This window comes from Oncorhynchus kisutch, linkage group LG25 (assembly GCF_002021735.2).
Source record: "Oncorhynchus kisutch isolate 150728-3 linkage group LG25, Okis_V2, whole genome shotgun sequence".
NCBI lineage: Eukaryota > Metazoa > Chordata > Actinopteri > Salmoniformes > Salmonidae > Oncorhynchus > Oncorhynchus kisutch.
Genome location: NC_034198.2, coordinates 11,162,072 through 11,187,046, shown reverse-complemented (window position 1 = coordinate 11,187,046; position 24,975 = coordinate 11,162,072). Strand labels below are relative to the sequence as shown.

Sequence of the window (24,975 nt, the reverse complement as noted above, 5' to 3'; positions counted from 1 at the left end):
ACCTTTCGGTTACTAGTCCAACGCTCTAACCACTAGGCTACCCTGCCGCCCCTAACACTGCAAAACATTTGGCAAAGCAATTCACTTTTTGTCCTGAATAAAAAGTGTTATGTTTGAAGTAAATCCAACACATTACTGAGTACCACTCTCCCTATTTTCAATCTTAGTGGTGGCTACATCATGTTATGGGTATGCTTGTAATCGTTAAGGATGGGAGTTTTTCAGGGTAAAAAAGAAACAGAATGGAGCTAAGCACAGGCAAAATCCTCAAGTAAAACCTGGTTTAGTCTGCTTTCCACCAGACACTGGGAGATGAATCTTTCAGCAGGACAATAACCTAAAACACAAAGCCAAATCTACAGTACACTGGAGTTCCTTACCAAGAAGACAGTGAATGTTTCTGAGTGGCCGAGTTACAGTGTTGACTTAAATCTACTTTAAAATCTATAATCAGGATAAAACAAAACTAGAGCCTGCAGGACTTGCTTTTTGGAGTGTGGTGTCAAAAAAGTAGAGCATCTCTTTATTACGGACAGATGTCTTCCCATCTTTACAACCATTGAATATATAAACTGCTCAAAGAAATAAAGGGAACACTTAAACAACACAATGTAACTCCAAGTCAATCACACTTCTGTGAAATCTAACTGTCCACTTAGGAAGCAACACTGATTGACAATAAATTTCACATGCTGTTGTGCAAATGGAATAGACAACAGGTGGAAATAAAAGGCAATTAGCAAAACACCCCCAATAAAGGAGTGGTTCTGCAGGTGGTGACCAGACCACTTCTCAGTTCCTATGCTTCCTGGCTGATGTTTTGGTCACTTTTGAATGCTGGCGGTGCTTTCACTCTAGTGGTAGCATGAGACGGAGTCTACAACCCACACAAGTGGCTCAGGTAGTGCAGCTCATCCAGGATGGCACATCAATGCGAGCTGTGGCAAGAAGGTTTGCTGTGTCTGTCAGCGTAGTGTCCAGAGCATGGCGGCGCTACCAGGAGACAGGCCAGTACATCAGGAGACGTGGAGGAGGCCATAGGAGGGCAACAACCCAGCAGCAGGACCGCTACCCCTGCCTTTGTGCAAGGAAGAGCAGGAGGAGCACTGCCAGAGCCCTGCAAAATGACCTCCAGCAGGCCACAAATGTACATTTGTCTGCTCAAACGGTCAGAAACAGACTCCATGAGGGTGGTATGAGGGCCCAACGTCCACAGGTGGGGGTTGTGCTTACAGCCCAACACCGTGCAGGACGTTTGGCATTTGCCAGAGAAGACCAAGATTGGTAAATTCGACACTGGCGCCCTGTGCTCTTCACAGATGAAAGCAGGTTCACACTGAGCACATGTGACAGACGTGACAGAGTCTGGAGACGCCGTGGAGAACATTCTGCTGCCTGCAACATCCTCCAGCATGACCGGTTTGGGGGTGGTTCAGTCATGGTGTGGGGTGGCATTTCTTTGGGGGGCCGCACAGCCCTCCATGTGCTCGCCAGAGGTAGCCTGACTGCCATTAGGTACCGAGATGAGATACTCAGACCCCTTGTGAGACCATATGCTGGTGCGGTTGGCCCTGGGTTCCTCCGAATGCAAGACAATGCTAGACCTCATGTGGCTGGAGTGTGTCAGCAGTTCCTGCAAGAGGAAGGCATTGATGCTATGGACTGGCCCGCCCGTTCCCCAGACCTGAATCCAATTGAACACATCTGGGACATCATGTCTCGCTCCATCCACCAACGCCACGTTGCACAACAGACTGTCCAGGAGTTGGCGGATGCTTTAGTCCAGGTCTGGGAGGAGATCCCTCGGGAGACCATCCTCCACCTCATCATTAGCATGCCCAGGCGTTGTAGGGAGGTCATCCAGGCACGTGGAGGCCACACACACTACTGAGCTTCATTTTGACTTGTTTTAAGGACATTACATCAAAGTTGGATCAGCCTGTAGTATGGTTTTCCACTTAAATGTTGAGCGTGACTCCAAATCCAGACCTCCATGGGTTGATAAATTTGATTTCCATTGATCATTTTTTTTTTAATTTTATTTTTAATTTTGTTTGCTGCACATTCAACTATGTAAAGAAAAAAGTATTTAATAAGAATATTTCATTCATTCAGATCTAGGATGTGTTATTTTAGTGTTCCCTTTATGTTTTTGAGCAGTGTATGTTTTGACCATGACAGTTTTCAATCAATGAAATTTATTTACAATGCCCTTTTTACATCAGCCGATGTCACAAAGTGCAATACAGAAACCCCAAACAGCAAGAAATGCAGATGTAGAAGCACAGTGGCTAGGAAAAACTCCCTAGAAAGGTAGGAAACTAGGAAGAAACCTGGAGAGGAACCAGGCTCTGAGGGATGGCCAGTCCTCTTCTGGCTGTGCCGGGTGGAGATTATAACAGAACATGGCCAAGATGTTCAAACGTTCATAGATGACCAGCAGGGTCAAATAATAATAATCACAGTGATTGTAGAGGGTGCAACAGGTCAGCACCTTAGGAGTAAATGTCAGTTGGATTATCATAGCCAAGCATTCAGAGTTAGAGACAACAGTGCGGTAGAGAGAGAGAGTCGAAAACAGCAGATCCGGGACAAGGTAGCAGGTCCGGTGAACAGGTCAGTGTTCCATAGCCGCAGGCACAACAGTTTAAACTGGAGCAGCAGCATGACAAGGTGGACTGGGGACAGCAAGAAGTCATCAGGCCAGGTAGTCCTGAGACATGGTCCCAGGGCTCAGGTCCTCTGGGAGGGGAGGAAGAGAATTATTGGGAGAATACTTAAATTCATACAGGACACCAGATAAGACAGGAGAAATGCTCCAGATATAACAGACTGACCCTTGCCCTCCGACACATAAACTATTGCAGCATAAATACTGGAGGCTGAGACAGGAGGATTCGGGAGACACTGTTTCCCCATGCGATGATACCCCTGGACAGGGCCAACCCAGCAGGATACAACCCCACCCACTTTGCCAAAGCACAACCTCCACACTACTAGAGGGATATCTTCAACCACCAACTTACTACCCTGGGACAAGGCTGAGTATAGCCCACAAAGATCTCTCCCACGGCACGAACCCGAGCGGGGCACCAACCCGGACAGGAAGATCACGTCAGTGACTCAACCCACTCAAGTGACGCACCCCTCCTAGGGACGGCATGGAAGAGGACCAGTAAGCCAGTGACTCAGCCCCCGTAATAGGGTTAGAGGCAGAGAATCCCACACTGTAAAAAATATTGTGCCCCTTTTACTTAAACATTTTTGGTAACTATTTGCATCAGCTTTTTAAAATCCAACAAGGAGGATGTTTTAAGTGTAATTTATTGTTGCTTTTAGTGTATAACAAACTCAAATATATTAAGTTAAACAACTAACTGGATCTCAAAAATTTATTTAATTCAACTTCATTTTTTCAGGTTCAGAACAGTTCTTTTTTTTTACCTGCTTAAGTCCTTCAAGTCCGAGAACTAATGTTATAAGTTTGATATACTTAATGTAAATCAGCTACAGAACTAATATTGTAAGTTTAATTTTCTGAATTTACTCAGTGTCATAATTGATATTCTGTGTTTTATCTACAAATGTTTTTTAGCTCAGTTACTTATGGTACTCAGGTTAGTAAAATGTATTTAAATTGGGTTCCTACTACTCAAATATATACTCACAGCTATACTTAAAAAGCTGATGCAAATAGTTACCTCAATATACTTGGGATAATTTACAAAAATTATTATTTCTATACAAGGGAATATGGAAAAAGAAACAAGTGTTCAACTTCAGACACCTTCATTTTGAATAAATTTGATCATTTTAACATTTCTTCGAACTTCAATCTCAAATTGCCCCTTAAAGTTTCTCGAAAATCAACCAAGTTTCCATAATTTATATTTGTCCCGGGAAATACCTAAAAAATCATAACTGCGAATTTAAAGCTTTTACAACCAAGATCTCTTTACTCGGGTTTCTCCCCCAAAAAGATTGTTGCTGTGCCACTTTGTAAATATTTTACAGCAAGTAAAACTGATATAAAAACAATTATAGAGTAACTATGATCGACAATGACATTGTTGTGAATTGCTAAGCAGGCCGGTTTTGAAGTTTATCATGTTCCACAATTAATTCAACGCATTTCAGCTGTAGGCTACCTTAACACAGAGCGGTCCCCGAGTTGACCAACGCGTTGTCAAATCATACAAACTTTGTAACCGCAGTCAAACAAAAGAAAAACGACCAAAGTTGCTAAGCTTGCTAGATAACCTCCAACGAATGACATAATATGTCTGTCACGACTTCTACCGAAGGTAACTCCTCTCCCTGTTCGGGCGGCGCTCGCTATTACGTACGTGTAGTTAAATTTCGGAACTGAGTTTGTTCCTCCGTTTGCGTTTGGCACGGGTTTCTGTATTGTCTTCACTATTTAGGCACTTGTATGTAGTGTCGGAACTGTGGTTGTTCCTTCGAGAGCGTAGTTTTGGATTTTCATCTGTGCCAATTTTGTATTGGTGGACTATGCGTGTATATATATCTATTTATATATTAAACACGCTTCTCAGAAATCCCTGCTCTCCTGCGCCTGACTCCTACACCTCTCACCGAGACGCACCTTATCACAATGTCCTATTTGGTCAAATCGAATTGATGATTATACAGGTAGCAGATCAGCTTGAATAACGGGGAAATGAAAATGCTTAAATATCAAGGTATAACGGGGACCAACTCTGTTAAAAAAATCCATATCTACTCTTAAACCATTTAATGATCACATATTCTCTACCAAAGCTCTCATATGGGACAGCGCAGAGAAGCGGAGGAAATGTTATAAACAATGTTATCGCAATATGTTGACATGCATAGGCGAGACGTGCTTTGATAATGCCACCTATGGATTACAGAATACAGTTAGGAGTTTCCATGTGAGACAGGAGTCTGAATTATGGGTTTCAGTGGGATTGGGACGATAGGAAAACACCATGGAATCTATTTAAGGCTATATACGGCTTCTACGTTGGTCATTAGATAATTAATACACTTGATTTCCGCAACATTATTTCATGCTCCATGTTTCTGATCAGTGATAGATGAGCAAACAAATAAATGAGCAACAACTTCCAGTTTTCCAGACGGAGATCAACTAACCAACTACTGTGTACAGACATAGATTCAGTGGGGGAAAAATTCACATTGATTGATTATCAGACAAATCACAGGCTTTTGGTCGGGAGTATGACAGGCGAGTGAAGAGCAAAAATCAATTTGTATAAGATGCTAGCAAACTGTTCTGATCAGCTAATATATGAGAAAACTAGAACGAAGATGATGATTAGCACTCGCCTCAATTTAGCTAACATTTCCCCCAGCCTAATTGTTACTAAATATCCAAACGGTGATTCAGCGAAAACAAAGATCTGACATTGATTCATTTATCTAGACGAGTCCCCTACACTCGTTTAAAAAATGCGCGATGGGGCTGTCCCATTCTAAACAAGTAGGGGTGAAAAATCTGAATATGAAAAAAATATTATTGTAAAGACCCTGGGTTTATAAGCGCGGAAATCGAGTCTGTCGCACGAGCATGCTTTTGCGGCACAGTCGATAGCGCGCCGGACCTTGGGTTCGAAGGTCGATGGTTCGAGACCTGCTCCCTGCCTGTTTCATTACATTAAAAAAAATTACAAAACAACTCAAAATAGCATAATTGGTCAGGAGCCCGTAAAACTGCTGCCATATTTCCCAACGCCAAAGGCTGAAATGTGTTGTCTACGTCCCGAACGGCACCCTTCCATAAGGCACTGGCCAAAAGAAGTACACTATTTAGGGAATAGGGTGCCATTTGGTGTCTTTTTCTAATTCAGTCACATTTAAATAGGATAACCTTGGGATTAAATGCTTTTGGTTTAGATCTTTTGAATTGAGAAACTCCTAGAAGTAGAGCTTTGACATTTGGAAATGGTGCATACATTTGTTTAGACTCACTTTGCATTACATTGATGTTATTGCAAGGTAAATAAGGATTTAAATTAAGTAATTTAAGTAATTTAATTCACCTTAAGCCCAACAGCCTGACTTGAGTGCAACCTTGAGGCCTGTGGATGGGACAGTCTTCCAGAAACCTACCACCAAGGGGGACTCCCTACTCAGTGGTGTGCCTAACTCAGTCATCCTGGTGTACTCTCTGCTGGGCTTGTGTCTGGCTCTGCTGCTGTTGACCCTGTCTTTGGCCCTGCTTGTGCTGCTGAGGAGGGCCAGTGTCAGAGGTCCCCGACCAGGGGCCACACAGAGCAGTCCCACCCAGGGCCGTGGAAGCCAGGAGGCCCAAGAGCCTAACCAGCACAGCAAGTCATCCAAAGGTCAGTTTGGGCACAACTCTAGTCTAAAACATAGCTCAGGGCATGTCTTCATAAAACCACTCAGAGTAGGAGTGCTGATCGGGGATCAGGTCCCCTCGTCCATGTATTCCTATTCATTAAGATCCAAAAGGCAAAAATGATCCTAGATCACAATCGAATAACTCAGCATGGCTTCTTTATCTCTCTTCTCTGTGTGCATGCATTCTTACCATCTTTAGACAACCTGATGGATCCATCCCTGCCCAAGCTGAACAGTGTGACAGCGGGCCGTTCGTCCAGCCCAATAGAGACCTGTGTGTGTGTCCACTGCTTCCCTGACCTCAGAGTGCCTGGCAGAGGTGAGAAGCAGCAGAGACCCCCTCTCACCCTCTACCAGCAGGCTGTCTCCCAGGACCTCCACACTCCTACCAGACGACTCACTTGTGGATCATCAGAAAAAATAATCTGCTCCCCCTCTCAGCCTAGCTTCTGACCGGAGCAGAACTGAAACCGACTGGACACTACGGCAATCATAGAAATCCTATTAAATTACTAGAGGGGCTATGTCATAAACCCTCAAAGTTCCATAATGGGGTGAAAATGGCAGCAATCTTGGTCAGGAAGAAATACAAAACCAGTCTAATTGGAATGAATGGCAGAGGCATAGGTGATGCATTTCCTGCTTTTACTGATGCAGGAAAACAAAAGTAAGGCAGGTGATGTATTAGAAATTGTGTAATGTAATTATAGTCACCCTAAAATAGTGTTGTAATTCTAAAAACATTTGATACTAGTTTTATACCAATTTTCTGTACAAATACCTTCTAAAATACATGTAAACAGACCATACGTCTTAGTTCTCTTGAAAAACGGTGTGCTACTCTATGATACAATATCAGTACTTGTTGCATTTAGGTCTCAGTCATATCAACTGATTTGAGTCAGTGTATAGCTGTGTATTGTCTGCCTTGTTTGAATGGAATGTTTGCTTGTTGGCAGTTAATTAGACACATGTATGGTGTCATTCCTCAAAAACTGGTTGGCCAGCTAGCTAGCAAACACCCATACTGTCATGCTGTCATGTTTCACCTGTCCTTGTGATTGTCTCCACCCCCTCCAGGTGTCGCTTATTTTCCCCAGTGTATTTATCCCTGTGTTTCCTGTCTCTTTGTGCCAGTTCGTCTTGTATGTTTCCAAGTCAAACAGCGTTTTTCCCGTTCTCCTGCTTTTTGCATTCTCCTTTTTCTAGTCCTCCTGGTTTTGACTCTTGCCTGTTTCTGGACTTTGTACCCGCATGTCTGACCATTCTGCTTGCCTTGACCACGAGCCTGTCTGCCACTCTGTACCTCCTGGACTCTGATCTGGTTTTGACCTTTTGGCCTGTCCACGACCATTCTCTTGCCTACCCCTTTGGATTAATTAACATTGTAAGACTCCAACCATCTGCTTACTGTGTTAGCACGTTGGTCTCACCTTGTGCCTTGGTACACACAGAGCGGATCAATTCTTCACATTCATTGTTTTACACAATATCTTATCACAGCACTGGCAAACCAAGGTTGACCATGACCATCATGGCTGACCTTTGGACCATCATGAGGTTCATGGCCATTCTAGTATTATAATTCTATTATAATCGCAATAAAACAACCCTAGACAGATGACACGCCCACTCCAGGGTAGTTTCCACTAGGTACAGATCTAGGATCAGCTTGCCCTCCACAATCCTAACCTGAACCATTAGGAGGAAAAAAACAGTAACTCTAAACTGTCCCAAGATCAGCCACATCTATGGTGAACTTCACCTGGCCTACACCATGCAGACCAGAAACAACTGTGATGTGATAAGTCTGGAGAGCAGAAATTAAATAGGTGGTAAAGGATACACAATAAATGGTATTGAGGGAGTAACAGAGAACATGATTTATGCCTGTATGTACTCACCCCAAATGACACCCGCTGCATCTCTCGGGAGACATTCACATGTGGGTGGCCTCCTTGTGCCATGATTCAGCAAAGACCTCCAGTAAGTCTTGTAGAAGTTAATAAAACCCTGACGGACACGAGAGTATAGATATAGATTTTTTATTGTGTGTCTCACCATCAGTGTCCAGTTCTTGCAGCAGATAAAGTGTGGGGGATGTATTTTTGACTAGCATAATAACCCTTGACCTTTTCCAGTAACATGGATAAAGGAACTCAGTTTATACCTTGGTTTTCTTTTTTAACATACATACATACTTTAACATACATAATTAACATGTGAAAAAAAAAGTACTGATTCAGTACACAAACATGCGCACAACACATGTGCGTACACCCACACACACACAATTAAGAGCAACATGTGGCCAAAGTTTAACACTGTCGGATCGCGCCACGGCAGGATACACACCGTGTCAGAATAGTGCTCGTCTTTTTCTTATTCACAACAACGCATCACCTGAAACATCTTCACAACCAAGTCAGCAACAAAATAATTATCCCGTCACAAGAAAAAAACAAACCAACCAACAAATGTGAAAAAGGCTCCACAACAGCAGTCTCATGAGAAGCATACATAAAAATAAAAAAAGACATGATTGACTGCACAACATAACAAGGACATGGGTTCGAGGGAGGGGGGGACATTGGAAACCGTGAACAAGGATTCAAATGACTTATAAAAATAGACTTCTATATTTTCCCTGCCCTCAAAGAAAAAAGAAAAGAAAGAGGGGGGGACTTTTCACAGAACAACAACCTCCCTTTTTCTCTACCTCCCATCTTTTTTTCAGTAAAAAAAAAAATGTGCGCTAGATTCATCATACAGTATTTTCAAAACCAAAAAGTTCAAACAACGATTATAATCATCTCTTCTTGTGTTTGCAATGTTCTTAATATAATCTGTCAGCTTGTTTTGCATTCAGAGCAATAACAATGCATATAATGAACTTAGACAACCAAATGTCTTCCCTCAGAAATGTTTGGTCACTTGAGAGATGAGTGTGTGTGTGTGTGTGTGTGTGTGCGGGGGGGGGAGTGGAATTATGGATTTCAGAAAATAATACAACGTGTAGTTGACTGTTTTTATGAGATGTGGCCACTGTCGGACTGTTCCTTCATCTGCCTGAAACGATAGGAGAGGAGAGCGAGAGAGTGAAGCACCTCATCTTCCAACAAAGGCTCCTCGTTTCTCTCGCCGTTCTGCAATCTTCCCCCTCCTCTTCCTCCTTTCCGCCCTATCAAGTAGATCCTACGTAGTAGCTTCCATGCAGATTGGTTGTGGAGTGTCCTTTTAGTTAGAAAGGATGCGGGGTTCCTCCATTCCCACAGCTTCAAATCTTCACCGATGTAGAGTTTCAGGCAGGCTTGTGTTATGTTGCCATTTTGTTGTTGCGCAACTCTTGGTGGCTATTGACATCAGTGCTGAAGGAAGCTTGGCTATTCATACTCCAGAAACTGTTTATGGTAGAACAAAAGGTACCTGACAACAAGAAAAAAATAATCACTGGTAAGATTTCACACTCAAAATATATTTCTCTCATTATCTTGAGGAATTACTTATGAGAAAAACACAAGGTCGAAGCTACTGCATAATGATACAAATGGAAAGAACAGGGGAGATGGAGTTTTGAATGAAATAATATACACAGAGTGTACAAAACATTAAAACACCTTCCTAATAGCAGGTGTTCATAACGTGGCTTTGAAGTTTGTTAAAAATTTAAAAAATAACGTAGCTTTGAAGTCTACTGATTGACCATAAAATATAAACCTGGACGACAAGCAAGTTCAATGGAGAATCTCCAAGTGCTTTTTAAGTCCTGGACTAGGCTTAAACGACGTCTGGGAAACCTCCCCCAACAATACAGAGTAGGTAGAAGTTTCCCCTAACCTCTGACACCAGATCTGCTATATGTTTGATGAAAAACAGACAGAAGAAGTTGGCAGATCAGCTGTACCCGACTCCAGACCAGTCCCAAGACGCTTGTGGGGTTCAAAGAGCAAAGTGGAGAACACCACCGCGTTCGTTAAGAGTCTCATCTTTCCATAGGGGGCTCAAAATAGTTTGTAACCCATTCGGACGCTACAGACGATTGTGTGAGAAAACCAATTTTTCACCACGTCTCGAGGTCTGACAAACACCGCTCTAGCTCGGTCACCGCAGATGCGGAGGTGCGACATCGGCGGATACGGTGGATTGAGACGCATCCTATGCGACAACAAAAAAAAAACATCTGTAGATTAACCTGACAGATTTCTGTGGGGATTTTTTTATATTTTTTACGCCAATTCAATTTCCGCGGGGGAGTGGACGTCGAGCTTAGGGGGTTTGCACCGTAAAGGTCGAGGTTGCAGCGGTCTGAGCTCACCCTTCACTGTCCAACACGTCCTTGTTGCTGGCCTTGGTGATGATGGCATCGTCACACTTGAACCACTGGTCCATGTGCTGCCGGATGAACGTGGTGTAGTGACCGCTCTCCAGAGTACCCTGGTGGTTGACCACCGCAAACAGAGAATACCTGGACGGAGGGAGGAGAGGCGAAGGCATGGAGAGAGAGTGGAGGGAGGGAAGGAGGTGGAGGGAAAGGGGGAAGAGAGAGAAGGGAGGCAGAAAATGGGTGAGAATTGGTTCAAATCAAAGCAAGAGAACAGAGCAAATTCACTGTCATTATATACTGTTCTTTACATGCAACATACACTGAGTATACCAAACATTATGGAGTACGTGTTCATGAGTATTTCTGTTGGGGCAGCAGGGTAGCCTAGTGGTTAGTGTTGGACTAGTAACCGGAAGGTTGCAAGTTAAAATCCCCGAGCTGACATGGTACAAATCTGTCGTTCTGCCCCCGAACAGCCAGTTAACCCACTGTTCCTAGGCCATCATTGAAAATAAGAATTTGTTCTTAACTGCTTTGCTTAGTTAAATAAAGGTAAAATATATAAAAAATTTGGAAAACTTCCTAAAATGTAGTTGAAATCCTCCCTTTTGCCCTCAAAACAGCCTCAATTCGTCAAGGCAAGGATTCTACAAGGATGCTAGCCCATGTTGACTCCAATGCTTCCCACTGTTGTGTCAAGTTGTCTGGATGTCATTTGGGTGGTGGACCATTCTTGATACACACAGGAAACTGTTGAGCGTGAAAAGAACTGCAACGCTGCTGGGTTTTGACGGAAACCAGTACGCCTGGCACCTACTAACATACCCCGTTTTAAAAGGCACTTAAAATCTTCTGTCTTGCCCTCTTAATGGCACACATACACAATCCATGTCTCAATTGTCTCAAGACTGATTGAAATGGATTTAACAAGTGACATCAATAAGGGATCATAGCTTTAGCCTAGAATTACCTGGTTAGTCTGTCACGGAAAGAGCATGTCTTCGTAATGTTTTGTATACTCAGTGTTAGAGGGAGAGTCCACTTACTTATTATCGTTGAAAACGTCTACTGACTGCTGGTACTGTCCGTTCATCCTGTTCTCTTTGCTGAAAGACACACGATCAGACAATATGTCAGCAACAATGAACAAAGACCATCACACTAAGCCATCCTCTAGCATAATACCACACGTATACATTTACAATCAATCCTCAGAGCAGGCCTCCTGAGTGGCGCAGCGGTCTGAGGCACCGCATCTCAGTGCTAGAGGATTCCCCAAAGACTCTGGTTCGATCCCGGGCCGTATCACAACCGGCCGTGATCGGGAGACCCATAGGGCGATGCACAATTGGCCCTGCTCCTCAGTCTCAGTTGATAATATATGCATATTATTAATAGTATTGGATAGAAAACACTCTGAAGTTTCTAAAACTGTTTGAATGATATCTGTGAGGTTGGTCGATATCTGTGATATCAGTGAGAAATCTGAGGTTGGTCGATTTTCAACCCAGCTCCTATTGAATTCACAGTGGGATATGGAAGAAGTTGCACTAGATGTCAACCGTCTTTAGAAACTTGAATGAGGCTTCTACTGTGTTGTGGGGCTGAATGGGAGCTGAATGAGCCAGGTGTCTGGCAGAGAGCCAAGGGCTAGTCATGCACAATTCACATGATAGCGACCTGCTGGCTTCTCTCCACACAAAGGAATTCTCTGGTTGGAACTTTATTGAAGATTTATGATAACAACACCCTAAAGATTGATTCTATACTTAGTTTGATAAGTTTCTTCGACCTGTAATATAACTTTTTGAAGTTTTCGTCCGACGTTCGGATGGACCCGCACAAGCGTTTGGATTTGTGTACTAAACGCGTTAACAAAAGTAACTACTTGGACATAAATAATGGACATTATCAAACAAATCAAGCATTTTGCATGAAGTTGCATTAAGGAGGTTGCATTAAGGAGAGGTATATCTATAATTCCATGTGTATAAATCTACATTTATGATGAGTATTTCTGTTGAATTGTTGTGGCTATGCAAAATCACTGGATCTTTTTGGAACTAGTGAACCTAACACGCCAATGTAAACTCAGATTTTTTAATATAAATATGAACTTTATCAAACAAGACATACATATATTGTGTAACATGAAGTCCTATGAGTGTCATCTGATGAAGATCATCAAAGGTTAGTGATTCATTTTTATCTCTATTTGTGCTTTTTGTGACTCTTTCGCTGGAAAAATGGCAGGGTTTTTCTGTGAGTTGGTGGTGACCTAACATAATCGTTTGTGGTGCTTTCGCTGGAAAGCCTTTTTGAAATCAGACACTGTGGCTGGATTAACGAGAATTTTATCTTTAAAATGGTGTAAAATACTTGTATGCTTGAGGAATTTTAATGATGAGATTTTTGTTGTTTTGAATTTGGCGCCCTGCACTTTCACTGGCTGTTGTCATATCATCCCGTTAACGGGATTGCAGCCCTAAGAATTAACTGAATTGACTAGTTAAATAAAGGTTAAATGTAAAAATAATAATAAAAAGCACCCCTTTAAAGTTGAGTTAGCTATGAGATTAACACCTCACCCAGTCTGGCACTGTTTCTAAATGAGGCCCCTGACTGCTTCGTCTGACACTAATCCTAGATCACATTCCCACCTCTGCACCAATATGGCGCATCCCTTTCATACGTACACTTGTTCATTCAATTCATGCAGTTCCAGTCATCCCTCCCTTTCTCTCTGGAGGAGAGAGATCTGAATCTATTTGAGTTCATTGGAGTCCCCTTCAGCAGCAGGTGCTGTTTTGACATCCTGCACATCAGGGGATACGCATGGGGAGTCACGGGTTGATGTGTGTGTGTGTGAGCGCACACCTGTGTTTGTTTGGCTAATTAAGTTAAACACACCAATTACACACACACGGCAAATGAACATGGCTGGTCAGACAGCACATACACACACAAATATGCGCACACCTATGCCTCTCGATTGACTCAAGGGGCTTCCTTTTCCCAGGCTCCTTCACTTCACTAGCACTGATTTAAGAAATCAGCAGGTGAAGGCTACATAGCAAAGAGACCATCAGTGGACTGACTTTCACTTCTCTCGGCTCAGTGCAGAGGATGAATAATATGAATAAAGGAAGAGTCTTCAAACTATTGAGATGCAGCCCTGGTCTCCGCCACTGTGCGACTGGCTCATTGTTCAGACTGACCTGGAGGCCATGAAGGGAGTCATGTCCAGCTCTAAGGGGAACGAGACGTACGTAATGATCTTCCTCCGCAGCTTCGCAGAGTGTTCAAACCTCTGGGGGGAGGGAGGGGGGGGGGGGGAAACACGACAAAGAGAGAGGTTAGAGATATTACAGTGCGAAGGACGAACTAAAGTTGAGCTCTCACACTTACATTTCTTTTACACAAATACAGACCAAAAAAAAACACCACACACGCTCACTTTGAGGTGGAAACACGCCACAATGGGGAGCTTCTTCATAGTCAGCTGTTTGGTGGACTCCTGGTAACTATGGCAACCGCTACACTTAATCTTGGCGCCGCTCCCTAAGTGCTCTGGTCGGGTAAACCTGCAGAAGACGGACCAGGGTCAGAACCCACACCGTGTGTGTGTGTGTGTGCCAGCGAGTGTGTGTGCGCGCGCATGATAGAAAGATGGACAGCAGAACAGAGAGATACAGAGAAGGTTAAAGCGATGATGTGGAAGGAATTAGTCAGAGGGATGATTACCTGCATAGACAGAAATTGGGAGTGGTGGCCCCTGAAAGATGAAGAGAGAACGAGAGAAAGAGAGCGATAGAGAAAGGGATGGTGATAAAGGGATGAGCAGAACCTGCCTAGACAATCAGTGAGTGTGGTGGCCCCTGAGAGAGGGGGAGAGGGGTGAGATACCTGCGTAGACAGTCTGTGAGTGTGGTGGCCCCTGAGAGGTGGCTCTCTCCGTTGAGTGTGCTGCCGTCTCCCCCGGGGCTGAGGGGCCAGAAGGGCGTGGACGACCCCGGCAGGTCCAGACTGATGTCCCAGAACGGGTCTATCGTCGTGGAAACACCACTACAGGACGAGAGGGGAGGGGGTCTGTTAGGGAATGACTTTTGGGCTTTGACTGACCCAAAGCCTATGAATCCATCTTATAACCTCTACATTTGAGTCATTTAACAGATGCTCTTATCCAGAGCGACTTACAGTAGCAATTAGGGTTAAGTGCCTTGCTCAAGGGCACATGGGATTTTTCACCTAGTTGGCTCAGGGATTCGAATCAGCAACCTTTCAGTTACTGGCCCCACGCTCTTAACCGCTAGAATACCTAAGTAGCCAGTTACAACACTTGAACAATGTTAGTTTGCATGCAAGTGTGAGTGTATATATAGACGACTTAGCTGACAAAGTCACGAAAACGATGCGCACGCTTCAATGGGGTAGAAGTCGGAGTTGTTGTGATTCGGGATGGCTACCAACTATGACAAGAAACTGTGACGTGGGGAATCGTAAGTGACTTGTTTCAGCTAGTTTCATCTTGTTCTTGATAGGTCTTGTTTTGAGGTATTTCGACTGATTTCATGTCAATCCTAATATGGCTCAAGTTTGCGAGATAGCTAACCAACCAACAAACATCTATAACGATGAATTTGAGAGACAACAAGTGCTCAATGTGCAAATTAACTTATGTTTTCATTAAACATTAAACAATCTAAGCCAACCCCGTCTGTTTTGCCCCATAGTTGCGCCCACGTTGGTTTTGTTGCTAAACAACAAACCCGTCTATACACATTTACAAAATGTTGCACAAATGCTTCTCAATTAGTGTTGCAAACTCAACACGAAATGACTGATTCTTTGTGAATGAGTAAATATTGTGCATTACTCTGTGTCCACCAGATGTAGGTAGAACACTATGCCCAGTAGGTGCCTGGCTGCTAAAGCAGTGGGAGTGGAGCAACGGGTGATGCGTGTGTTAATTTTTACAAATATTTTTAAAAATCAGTCCCACTCTCCTTGACTCACTGCAGAGAGGGGGTCTGACCAGGGCTAAGAGTGAGTGATTTAGAAACGTGTTTTAAATATATTTTTTACAAGTGCTGGTTTGAAACGTGATCAACATGATGCATCAACAGTACACACGCCCACACAAACAAACAGTAAGGGTGAAGCACAAAGATGTAGAGGAAATAACTTTCACACTGTTTACAAGCGCACACACATACACAGAGAGAAAGATGGAGGAGCATACTGGCAGACTTGACAGGTGACGTCAGACTGCAGACCCCCAGTGAAGATTTGGTCGATGATGCAGTTGCAGTTATTGGGGTTGTTGGCCTTCTTCCCGTTATCATCTCCTTGGTGAACATCGAGAGCACAGGGACAAAACACACACACGCGATTGAGAATTAAAGCTTGTCGACTGCTGCAGAACTCCACCCCCCCGCTCCACCACAGTATCAGAGAAAGACAAAATCGAGAGAGAGAGTGAGAGAATGAGGGATGTTGAAAGAGGACACAGGGCTAAGCAAACACAATCAGCACTTATGTAAAGAGGCTCTTTGTCTGTGTCAATTAGCAGCCCCTCGTCTCAGCTCATCCAGTCAGACCAGCCATTTTCTTCACTCTCCTCCTCTCTTGTTCATTCTCCCCCAATCGCTGCTCCCTTCCTTTCCTTTATTCCTGCTTTTCCTCCCACCATTTGACTGTAGCAGAAGTAGAGAGCATGGGTGCCATTTGAGTAGAGCAGTCTGCTTTCTACAATCTGATTGTCTGTACAAGTTAGTATGTGTACATGCACAGTGCCTTCGGAAAGTATTCAGACCCCCATTTTTCCCGATAGAACCTAATTCTAAAATGTATTTAAAAAAATCTCAGCAATCTACACACAATACCCCATACAGAAAACAGTTTAAACAATTTTTTTTTTTACAAGATGTATTAAATCGAGAAATACCTTATTTACATAAGTATTCAGACCCTTTGCTTTGAGACTCGAAATTGAGTCCTGGCGCATCCTGTTTCCATTTATCATCCTTGAGAAGTTTCTACCACTTGGGAGTCCCCCTGTGGTAAATTAAATTGATTGGACATGATCTGGAAAGGCACACTGTCTATAAAAAGTCCCACAGCTGACAGTGCATGTCACAGCAAAATCCAAGACATGAGGTCAAAGGAATTGTCCGTAGAGCCCCGAGACAGGATTATGTTCGAGGCACAGATCTGGGGAAGGGTACCCAAAAAAATTCTGCAGCATTGAAGGTCCAAGAACACAGTGCCCTTCAACATTCTTAAATGGAAGTTTGGAACCACGAGCTGGCCGCCCAGCCAAACTGAACAATCGGGGGAGAAGGGCCTTGGTCAGGGAGGTGACCAAGAACCCGATGGTCATCTCTGTGGAGATGGGAGAACCTTCCAGAAGGACAACCATCTCTGCAGCACTCCACCAAATCAGGACTTTATGGTAGAGTGGCCAGACGGAAGCCACTCTTCAGTAAAAGGCACATGACAGCACGCTTGGAGTTTGAAACCAAGATTGAATGCCAAGCGTCTCATCTAGAGGAAACTTGACAACATCCCTACGGAGAAGCATGGTGGTGGCAGCATCATGCTGTGGGGATGATTTTCAGCGGCAGGGACTGTGATACTAGTCAGGATTGAGCAAAAGATGAACAGAGAAAAGTACAGAGATCCTTGATGAAAACCTGGTCCAGAGTGTTCAGGACTTCAGACTGGGGCTTAGGTTGACCAACAACCAAGACAATGACCCTAAGCACACAACACAGGAGTGACTTCCGGACACGTCTCTGAATGTCCTTGAGTGGCCCAGCCAGAACCTGGACTTGAACCTGATCTAACATCTCTGGAGAGACCTGAAAATAGCTGTGCAGCAACGCTCCCCATCCAACCTGACAGAGCTTGAGAGGATCTGCAGAGAAGAATGGGAGAAACTCCCCAAATAGAGGTGTGCCAAGGCTATAGCGTCATACCCAAGAAGACTTGAGGCTGTAGTCGCTACGGTGCTTCAACAAAGTACTGAGTAGCGGGTCTGAATACTTATGTAAATATGATATTTCAGTGTTTTGTTTTATTATAAATTAGCAACATTTCAAAAATTTTGTTTATGCTTTGTCATTATGGGGTATTGTGTGTAGATTGATGAGGGGGAAAAAAACGATTTAAATACATTTTAAAATAAGGCTTAAACCTCTTTGGGCTAGGGGGCAGTATTTTGACATTCGGATGAAAAGCGTGCCCAAAGTAAACTGCCTGTTACTCAGGCCCAGAAGATAGGATATGCATATAATTGGTAGATTTGGATAGAAAAAACTCTAAAGTTTCTAAAACTGTTAAAATGATGTCTGAGTATAACAGAACAGATATGGCAGGCGAAACCCCGAAGACAAACCATCCAAAAAATAAACATTTTCAGCCTACCACTGTTTCCAATGGCTATCATGTTTATTATAAACATGTTTATCATGTTTATTATGAGGCGAAATCCTCCAAGATTGCAGTTCCTAGGGCTTCCACTAGATGTCAACAGTCTTTAGAAAGAGTTTCAGGCTTGTTTTTGGAAAAATTTGTAGTTTTTCTAAGTGGCTCCCATTTTGGCTGTCTTGTTTTCATGCGCATGGGTGAGAGCGTGTTCTTTGTTGTTTAACTCCGGTGAAGACATTGATTCTCCGTCTTAAATTTGATCGTTTATTTACATATTAGGGTACCTGAGGTTTGATTATAAACGTTGTTTGACTTGTTTGGAGAAGTTTATTGGTAACATTTGGGATTCATTTTGTATGCATTTTGAAGGAGGGAAACCGGTGGATTATAGAATGAAACGCGCCAGCTAAACTGAGTTTGTGGGGTTATAAAGAAGGACTGTAACGAACAAAAGGACCATTTGTGATGTAGCTGGGAACTTTTGGAGTGCCAACAGAAGAAGATCTTCAAAGGTAAGGTATTTATTATATCGCTATTTCTGACTTTCGTGGCGTGGCGCACCTGCTTGATGGGAAAATGTTTTCATGCTTTTGTATGCGGGGCACTGTCCTCAGATAATCGCGTGGTGTGCTTTCACCGTAAAGCCTTTTTGAAATCTGACAGAGCGGCTAGATTAACAAGACGTTAAGCTTTATTTTGATGTATGACACTTGTATTTTCATGAATGTTAAATATTTATATTTCTGTAATTTGAGAACGCCTGCGCCAGAAAGGTTAAACGTAACAATGTGGAACAAGTCAAGGGATCTGAATACTTTCCGAAGGCACTGTATGTGGGTGTAAGGCTGTGTAATATATTCGTGTTTGCCCATGTATATATAAAAAAGTAGGTCTTAAAAAGGTAGGTGTGTGTGTGTGTGTGTTCCTGCGCAATTCTATGCGTTCGCCCCTGTACTATGATGCAAACCTTTGCAGTGGCGGTGCAACACGTCCAGGGCAGCGATGAGGAACTCGTGGGCATCCTGCTGCTCGTAGCCTGCTAGGTGGCGCGCGTGAGTCCACACCAGGTGCAGCAGTCGGAAAGGAATGTGGGGCGAACGGTGGCCCGAGTAGAACTGACAAAGAGAGAGAGAGGGAGGGATGAGAGGAGGAGGAAGAGAGAACGGAAACATTAAATGTGAGGGGAGAAGGAGAGGGGGAATGGAGAGAGAGAGAAAGTGAGGCGAGGGAAAATAAAAAGAGGTATAAGAGAGAATAAGTGTTGGAGAAGGGGCGGGATGAAACACTGACAACAACTGCGCTAGCTAAGTACTTCCACTACAATGGTTTAGGAGGGAGAGAGGTGGGGGAGAGCAAAATAAAAAGAGAAGATAGTTTTGGGTTGAGAGAGATTTTGAACAAGAGCGTTATAGACAGCAGTAGAGGTGGCCTGGGAAAGAAAGAGGGAGGAGGATGGAGGAGGTGTGCGAAGCCTGAAAGGGAAAGATATTTTTAACCCCCTTACCTCCTGAAAGAGCTGGGACATCTCACACACCAGACAGGAGTTGGACTGCATCTCACACTTGTGTCTGTCGGACAGGAAGAAGTCCCGCAGCAGGGGCGTATGGGTGAGGGCCTGGACGATGCAGTTCATAAAACACGTGTTGCCCAGGTTGATCAGACCTCGAAGACCTGAGGGAGAGAGGGGAGGGTTAGAGGTCGAGCGAGAGCGAGAGAGAGAAGCAGGACGCAGAGGAAGATGGAGAGAGAAAGGAACAGACAGGTAAATGGGGGGGGAGAGGGAGAGAGACATGCAGAAAGAGACATAATATCAATTCCAGCGCCAAAACCACTACAGTAAATGAGAACCAGTGGAGACATGGCTGTAACAGATGGCCACAGTGGTCCCTAGACGGAGGCTGGAGTGAACACAGCAGCCTCACACTGGCAGGAGGACAACAGAGTAAGACCCACTGAGCTGGTATAATTTACCAAAGTTACTGGCATTTTCAGTCATTTGGGTAAATAACAGGTCATCTACAGCAATCTATGGTAACTTTGGTAATTTATACTTGAATAATAGTCCCCCGTGCCCAAGAAAGCCAAGTTAACCTGCCTAAAGGACTATCGCCCCGTAGCCCTCACATCTATAGCCATGAAAAGCTTTGAAAGACTGGTCATGGTTCACATCAACCACATGACACAATCTCCATTGCACTCTACACTGCCCACCTGGACAAAAGCAATACCCAAGGTAAGAATGCTGTTCATTGACTACAGCTTATCAGTCAACGCCATAGTCCACTCCAAGCTCAGGACAGTGACTGAACACCTCCCTCTGCAACTGGATTCTGGACGTCCTTACCGGCCGCCCCCAGGCGGTGAGGGTAGGCAACAACACATCTGCCATGCAGACCATCAACATGGGAGCCCCTCAGGGGTGTGTGCTCAGTCCCCTCCTGTACACCCTGTTCACACGCGACTGCATGTAAGACGCCAACACCATCAAGTTTGCTGACGACACGACGGTGGTATGACTGATCACACACACACGACAATGATGCAGCCTATAGGGATGTTGTCAGAGACCTGGCAGTGTGGTGCCAGGACAACAACAACAACCTCACCCTCAACATCAGCAAGACAAAAGGAGCTGATCGTGGACTACAGGAAACTACAGGAAACAGTGGGGTGAGAATGTGCAAAGCTGTCATCAAGATAAAGGGTGGCTACTTTGAAGAATCTCAAATACAGTATATATATATATATATATATATATATATATGGATTTGTTTTACACTTTTTTGGTTATGATTTTGGTTATGATTCCATATGTGTTATGTCATAGTTTTGATGTCTTATATAGTTTTGTTTACTATTATAAACAAACAAAGAAAAACCCTGGAATGAGTGGGTGTTTATAAACTTTGGACTGGTACTGTAGCTACCTCAATCACCTGCTACCCCTGCACATAGACTTGGTACTGGTACTCCCTGTATATAGCCATGTTATTTTTGACTCGTTATTGTTATTCTTTATTCACTGTGCGTTTATTCCTCGTGTCTCGACGTCATTGAATGTTTTATCTTTAACTCTGCGTTGTTGGAAAGGACCTGTAAGTAAGCATGTCACTAATAGCCTACACCTGCTGTTTACAAAGCATGTGACAAATACACATTTTGATGTGAGTAACTTTTTATAAAATGAATCATATATACAGAATAGATGTGTTATATGTCTGTCCATATTGTCCATGAGTTTGTAGTAGATAAAACCATATGGTTGAAGAGAAAAATAGCCAAATTAATGAAAGAGAAGCATCTAATCACCAATGGCATTATTTTCAATTATCTCTTCCAAACGTTTTACACAAATGCCACGAAAACAAAGACATAATGACACACACTACCATTCAAAAGTTTGGGGTCAGTTGGAAATGTCCTCGTTTTTGAAAGAAAACACCTATGTAGATATTCCTTTAAAAATCAGCCATTTCCAGCTACAATAGTAATTTACAACATTAACAATGTCTACACTGCATCTCTGATCAATTTGATGTTATTTAAAAAATGGGCAAAAAAATGTTGCTTTTCTTTCAAAAACAAGGACATTTCTAAGTGACGTTTGTGTATTAAAAAACATGTTGCCCCTGACCAGCTGCTCACCTTAGTACCCCTACAGGGCACCATTACACACAGTACAGGGCATCTTGACAAAAAGACAAATTGAGATTTGCAAGCGCGCGAGAGAACGCAGGAGTGTGAACGTTTAGCACCTAGCAGAAGCATACTGCGATGCTGTTTAACACCACTCATCTCCAACTCTGTCTGAGCTGCTCCATAGCTGTGTGGAGGAGGAGTGAGAATTAAAGAGGGATGAGTGAGAGGAGAGGAATGTCTTATTTCTCCACTGGACAGCACTTTCTAAATCCCTGATCAATAACATACTACCTCTCACACACACACACACACACACACACACACACACACACACACACACACTTTCCCAGATAAACACATTTTTCAGACACAGCCAACAGAAGTCTCTGCAATGAGATTAAGGAGAGACTGGGGGTTCTATCCGCCCACAGACATCACACAGTTTGTACTGCAGATGCTGTCATCACACTGAACCTCATAGGAAATGAACTACGCCCATATAGAGAGAAGCAGACTAGAGCTGTTTGCCCTAGTCCTCTCCACTAACCCTTCTGTGTTGGCAGGTCTGAATGGACCAATATGGTGGGTTCAATACCACAATGGCTCCACCAAGCCTTATAATTTCCATCTGCCATATTGCTTATCCCATTATTGGGATTCTTCAGATTTGGAAATACATAAAGAGGGAGAGGGTATGGGCAAGGCAGGGGTAAGAAGCTAGGATAACGGACCAGGGAGTTTGTTTTCAGACGAGGCACAAGACAACTCTTGCTGTAGCCAGACAGTGCAGCACTGGGAGGAGCCCTTACCGATGGTGCAGTTTGTCGTCATTTTCCGACGCTTTGGATTGTGCCGCAGCAGCTCCAGCTCTCGTTTGGTGGGCTCCCACGTCGAATACTTCTCCCCTACACCTGACACACACACACACACACAAACAACAGGAAAGAAATCAGTAAAAAAAACTATTGCAAGGCAGAGAGCTAGAGAGAGGATGTGAGAACTTAGATTTAACTAGATGGGTCACTTTACCTTAAACCTGAAGGGAGGGGAACAGGAAATAGGGAAACCTACATGGCCAATGCAGTGGAATCTCTAGAGAATATGCATTTTACATATACCAGGGGTGCAGTAATGTACTGCACTAGGGCTGCACAATAAGGGCAAACATTATTTTTGGGGATTTTGGTCCAAAATATTGCGATTCTACTTGCGATCGTCAAGTTCTGCGACATCGACCAAACCATTTCTGTATGAACCTTGCTTTGTACACTGGGGCATTGTCATGCTGAAACAGGAAAGGGCCTTCCCCAAACTGTTGCCAGAAAGTTGGAAGCAGATAATTGTCTACAATGTCATTGTACGCTGTAGCGTTAAGATTTCTCTTCACTGGAACTAAGGGGCAGGTTACATTCTCCTGGCATCTGCCAAACCCACTCCAGCCAACGCTTGGCACTGCGCATGGTGATCTTAGGTTTGTGTGCGGCTGCTCGGCCACGGAATACCATTTCATGAAGCTTCCGACGAACAGTTATTGTGCCGACATTGCTTCCAGAGGCAGTTTGGAACTCGTAGTGAGTGTTGAGGACCAACAATTTTTATACGTTAAGCGCTTCAGCACTCAGCGGTCCCGTTCTGTGAGCTTGTATGGCCTACCACTTCGTGGCTGAGCCATTGTCGCTCCTAGACGTTTCCACTTCACAATAACAGCACTTACAGTTGACGGGGACAGCTCTAGCATGGCATAAATTTGACGAACTGACTTGTTGGATAGGTGGCATCCTATGACGGTGGCACGTTGAACGTCAATGAGCTCTTCTGTAAGGCCATTCTAATGACAATTTCCAAACTGCCGAATCCACTAATTACACTAGTACAGCGCATTCGGAATGTATTCAGACCCCTTTACTTTTTCCGAATGTTGTTATGTTACATACTTATTCTAAAATTGATTCAATTGTTTTTTCCCCCCTCAGTCCACACACAATACCCCATAATGATAAAGCAAAAACTGTTTTCTAGAAATACCCCAAGTATTCAGACCCTTTACTCAGTTCTTTGTTGAAGAAGCTTTTGGCAGAGAATACAGCCTCGAGTCTTCTTGACGTATGACGCTACAAGCTTGGCACACCTGTATTTGGGGAGTTTCTCCCATTCTTCGCTGCAGATCCTCTCAAGCTATGTCAGGTTAGATGGGGAGCATCGCTGCAGTTATTTTCAGGTCTCTCCGGTAGAGGTCGACAGATGATGATTTTCCAATGCCGATAACGATTATTGGAGGACCAAAAAAAGCCGATACCGATTAAATTGGCCGATTTTTTTATTTGTATCTATTTGTAATGATGACAATTACAACAGAAATGAATGAACACTTATTTTAACTTAATATAATACATCAATAAAATCTATTTAGCCTCAAATAAATAATGAAACATGTTCAATTCGGTTTAAATAATGCAAACACAAAGTGTTGGAGAAGAAAGTAAAAGTGCAATATGTGCCAAGGAAAAAAGCTAACGTTTCAGTTCCTTGCTCAGAACCTATGAAAGCTGGTGGTTCCTTTAACACGAGTCTTCAATATTCCCAGGTAAGAAATCTTAGGTTGTAGTTATTATAGGAATTATAGGACTATTTCTCTCTATACCATTTGTATTTCATATACCTTTGACTATTGGATGTTCTTATAGGCACTATACTATTGCCAGTGTAACAGTATAGCTTCCGTCCCTCTCGTCGCCCCTACCTGGGCTCGAACCAGGAACAGATTGACAACAGCCGCCCTCGAAGCATCGTTACCCATCGCTCCACAAAAGCCGCGGCCCTTGCAGAGCAAGGGGAACAACTACTTCAAGGTCTCAGAGCAAGTGATGTCACCAATTGAAACGCTATTAGCGCGCACCCCACTAACTAGCTAGCCATTTCACATCGATTACACCAGCCTAATCTCTGGAGTTGATAGGCTTGAAGTCATAAACAACTCAATGCTTGAAGCACAGCGAAGAGCTGCTGGCAAATGCACGAAAGTGCTGTTTGAATTAATGCTTGCTGCTGCCTACCACCGCTCAGTCAGACTGCTCTATCAAATCATAGACTTAATTATAACATAATAAACACACACAAATAGGAGCCTTTGGTCATTAATATGGTAAAATCCGGAAACTATAATACAAAAAAAAAAGAGTTTATTCTTTCAGTGAATAACGGGTGGCATCCAT

At 43.5% G+C, this 24,975-nt stretch overlaps 2 protein-coding genes across 3 annotated transcripts in view; one reads left to right on the top strand and one right to left on the bottom strand.

The window, feature by feature from the left end:
• The window catches only part of LOC116357431 (tumor necrosis factor receptor superfamily member 13B-like), a 30,006-nt gene extending 21,611 nt beyond the window's left edge, over positions 1-8,395 (top strand). The window contains exons 4-5 of the mRNA XM_031804578.1: positions 6,054-6,350; positions 6,569-8,395. Of these exons, the coding sequence (XP_031660438.1) occupies positions 6,054-6,350; positions 6,569-6,822 (551 nt within the window). The 3' untranslated portion in view covers positions 6,823-8,395. The remainder of the gene's footprint in view (positions 1-6,053; positions 6,351-6,568) is intronic.
• Positions 8,396-8,398: 3 nt separating this feature from the next.
• LOC109870291 (ubiquitin carboxyl-terminal hydrolase 22-like) overlaps positions 8,399-24,975 on the bottom strand; it is a 43,048-nt gene continuing 26,471 nt past the window's right edge. The window contains exons 4-13 of one of the 2 annotated variants that reach the window (XM_020460731.2): positions 22,573-22,674; positions 19,629-19,795; positions 19,092-19,239; positions 15,936-16,041; positions 14,600-14,758; positions 14,151-14,277; positions 13,912-14,003; positions 11,740-11,799; positions 10,685-10,834; positions 8,399-9,795 (exon numbers count right to left, since the gene is read on the bottom strand). In XM_020460731.2, the coding sequence (XP_020316320.2) occupies positions 9,753-9,795; positions 10,685-10,834; positions 11,740-11,799; positions 13,912-14,003; positions 14,151-14,277; positions 14,600-14,758; positions 15,936-16,041; positions 19,092-19,239; positions 19,629-19,795; positions 22,573-22,674 (1,154 nt within the window). In that variant the 3' untranslated portion in view covers positions 8,399-9,752. The remainder of the gene's footprint in view (positions 9,796-10,684; positions 10,835-11,739; positions 11,800-13,911; positions 14,004-14,150; positions 14,278-14,599; positions 14,759-15,935; positions 16,042-19,091; positions 19,240-19,628; positions 19,796-22,572; positions 22,675-24,975) is intronic. The other variant, XM_020460732.2, reaches the window with a different exon arrangement.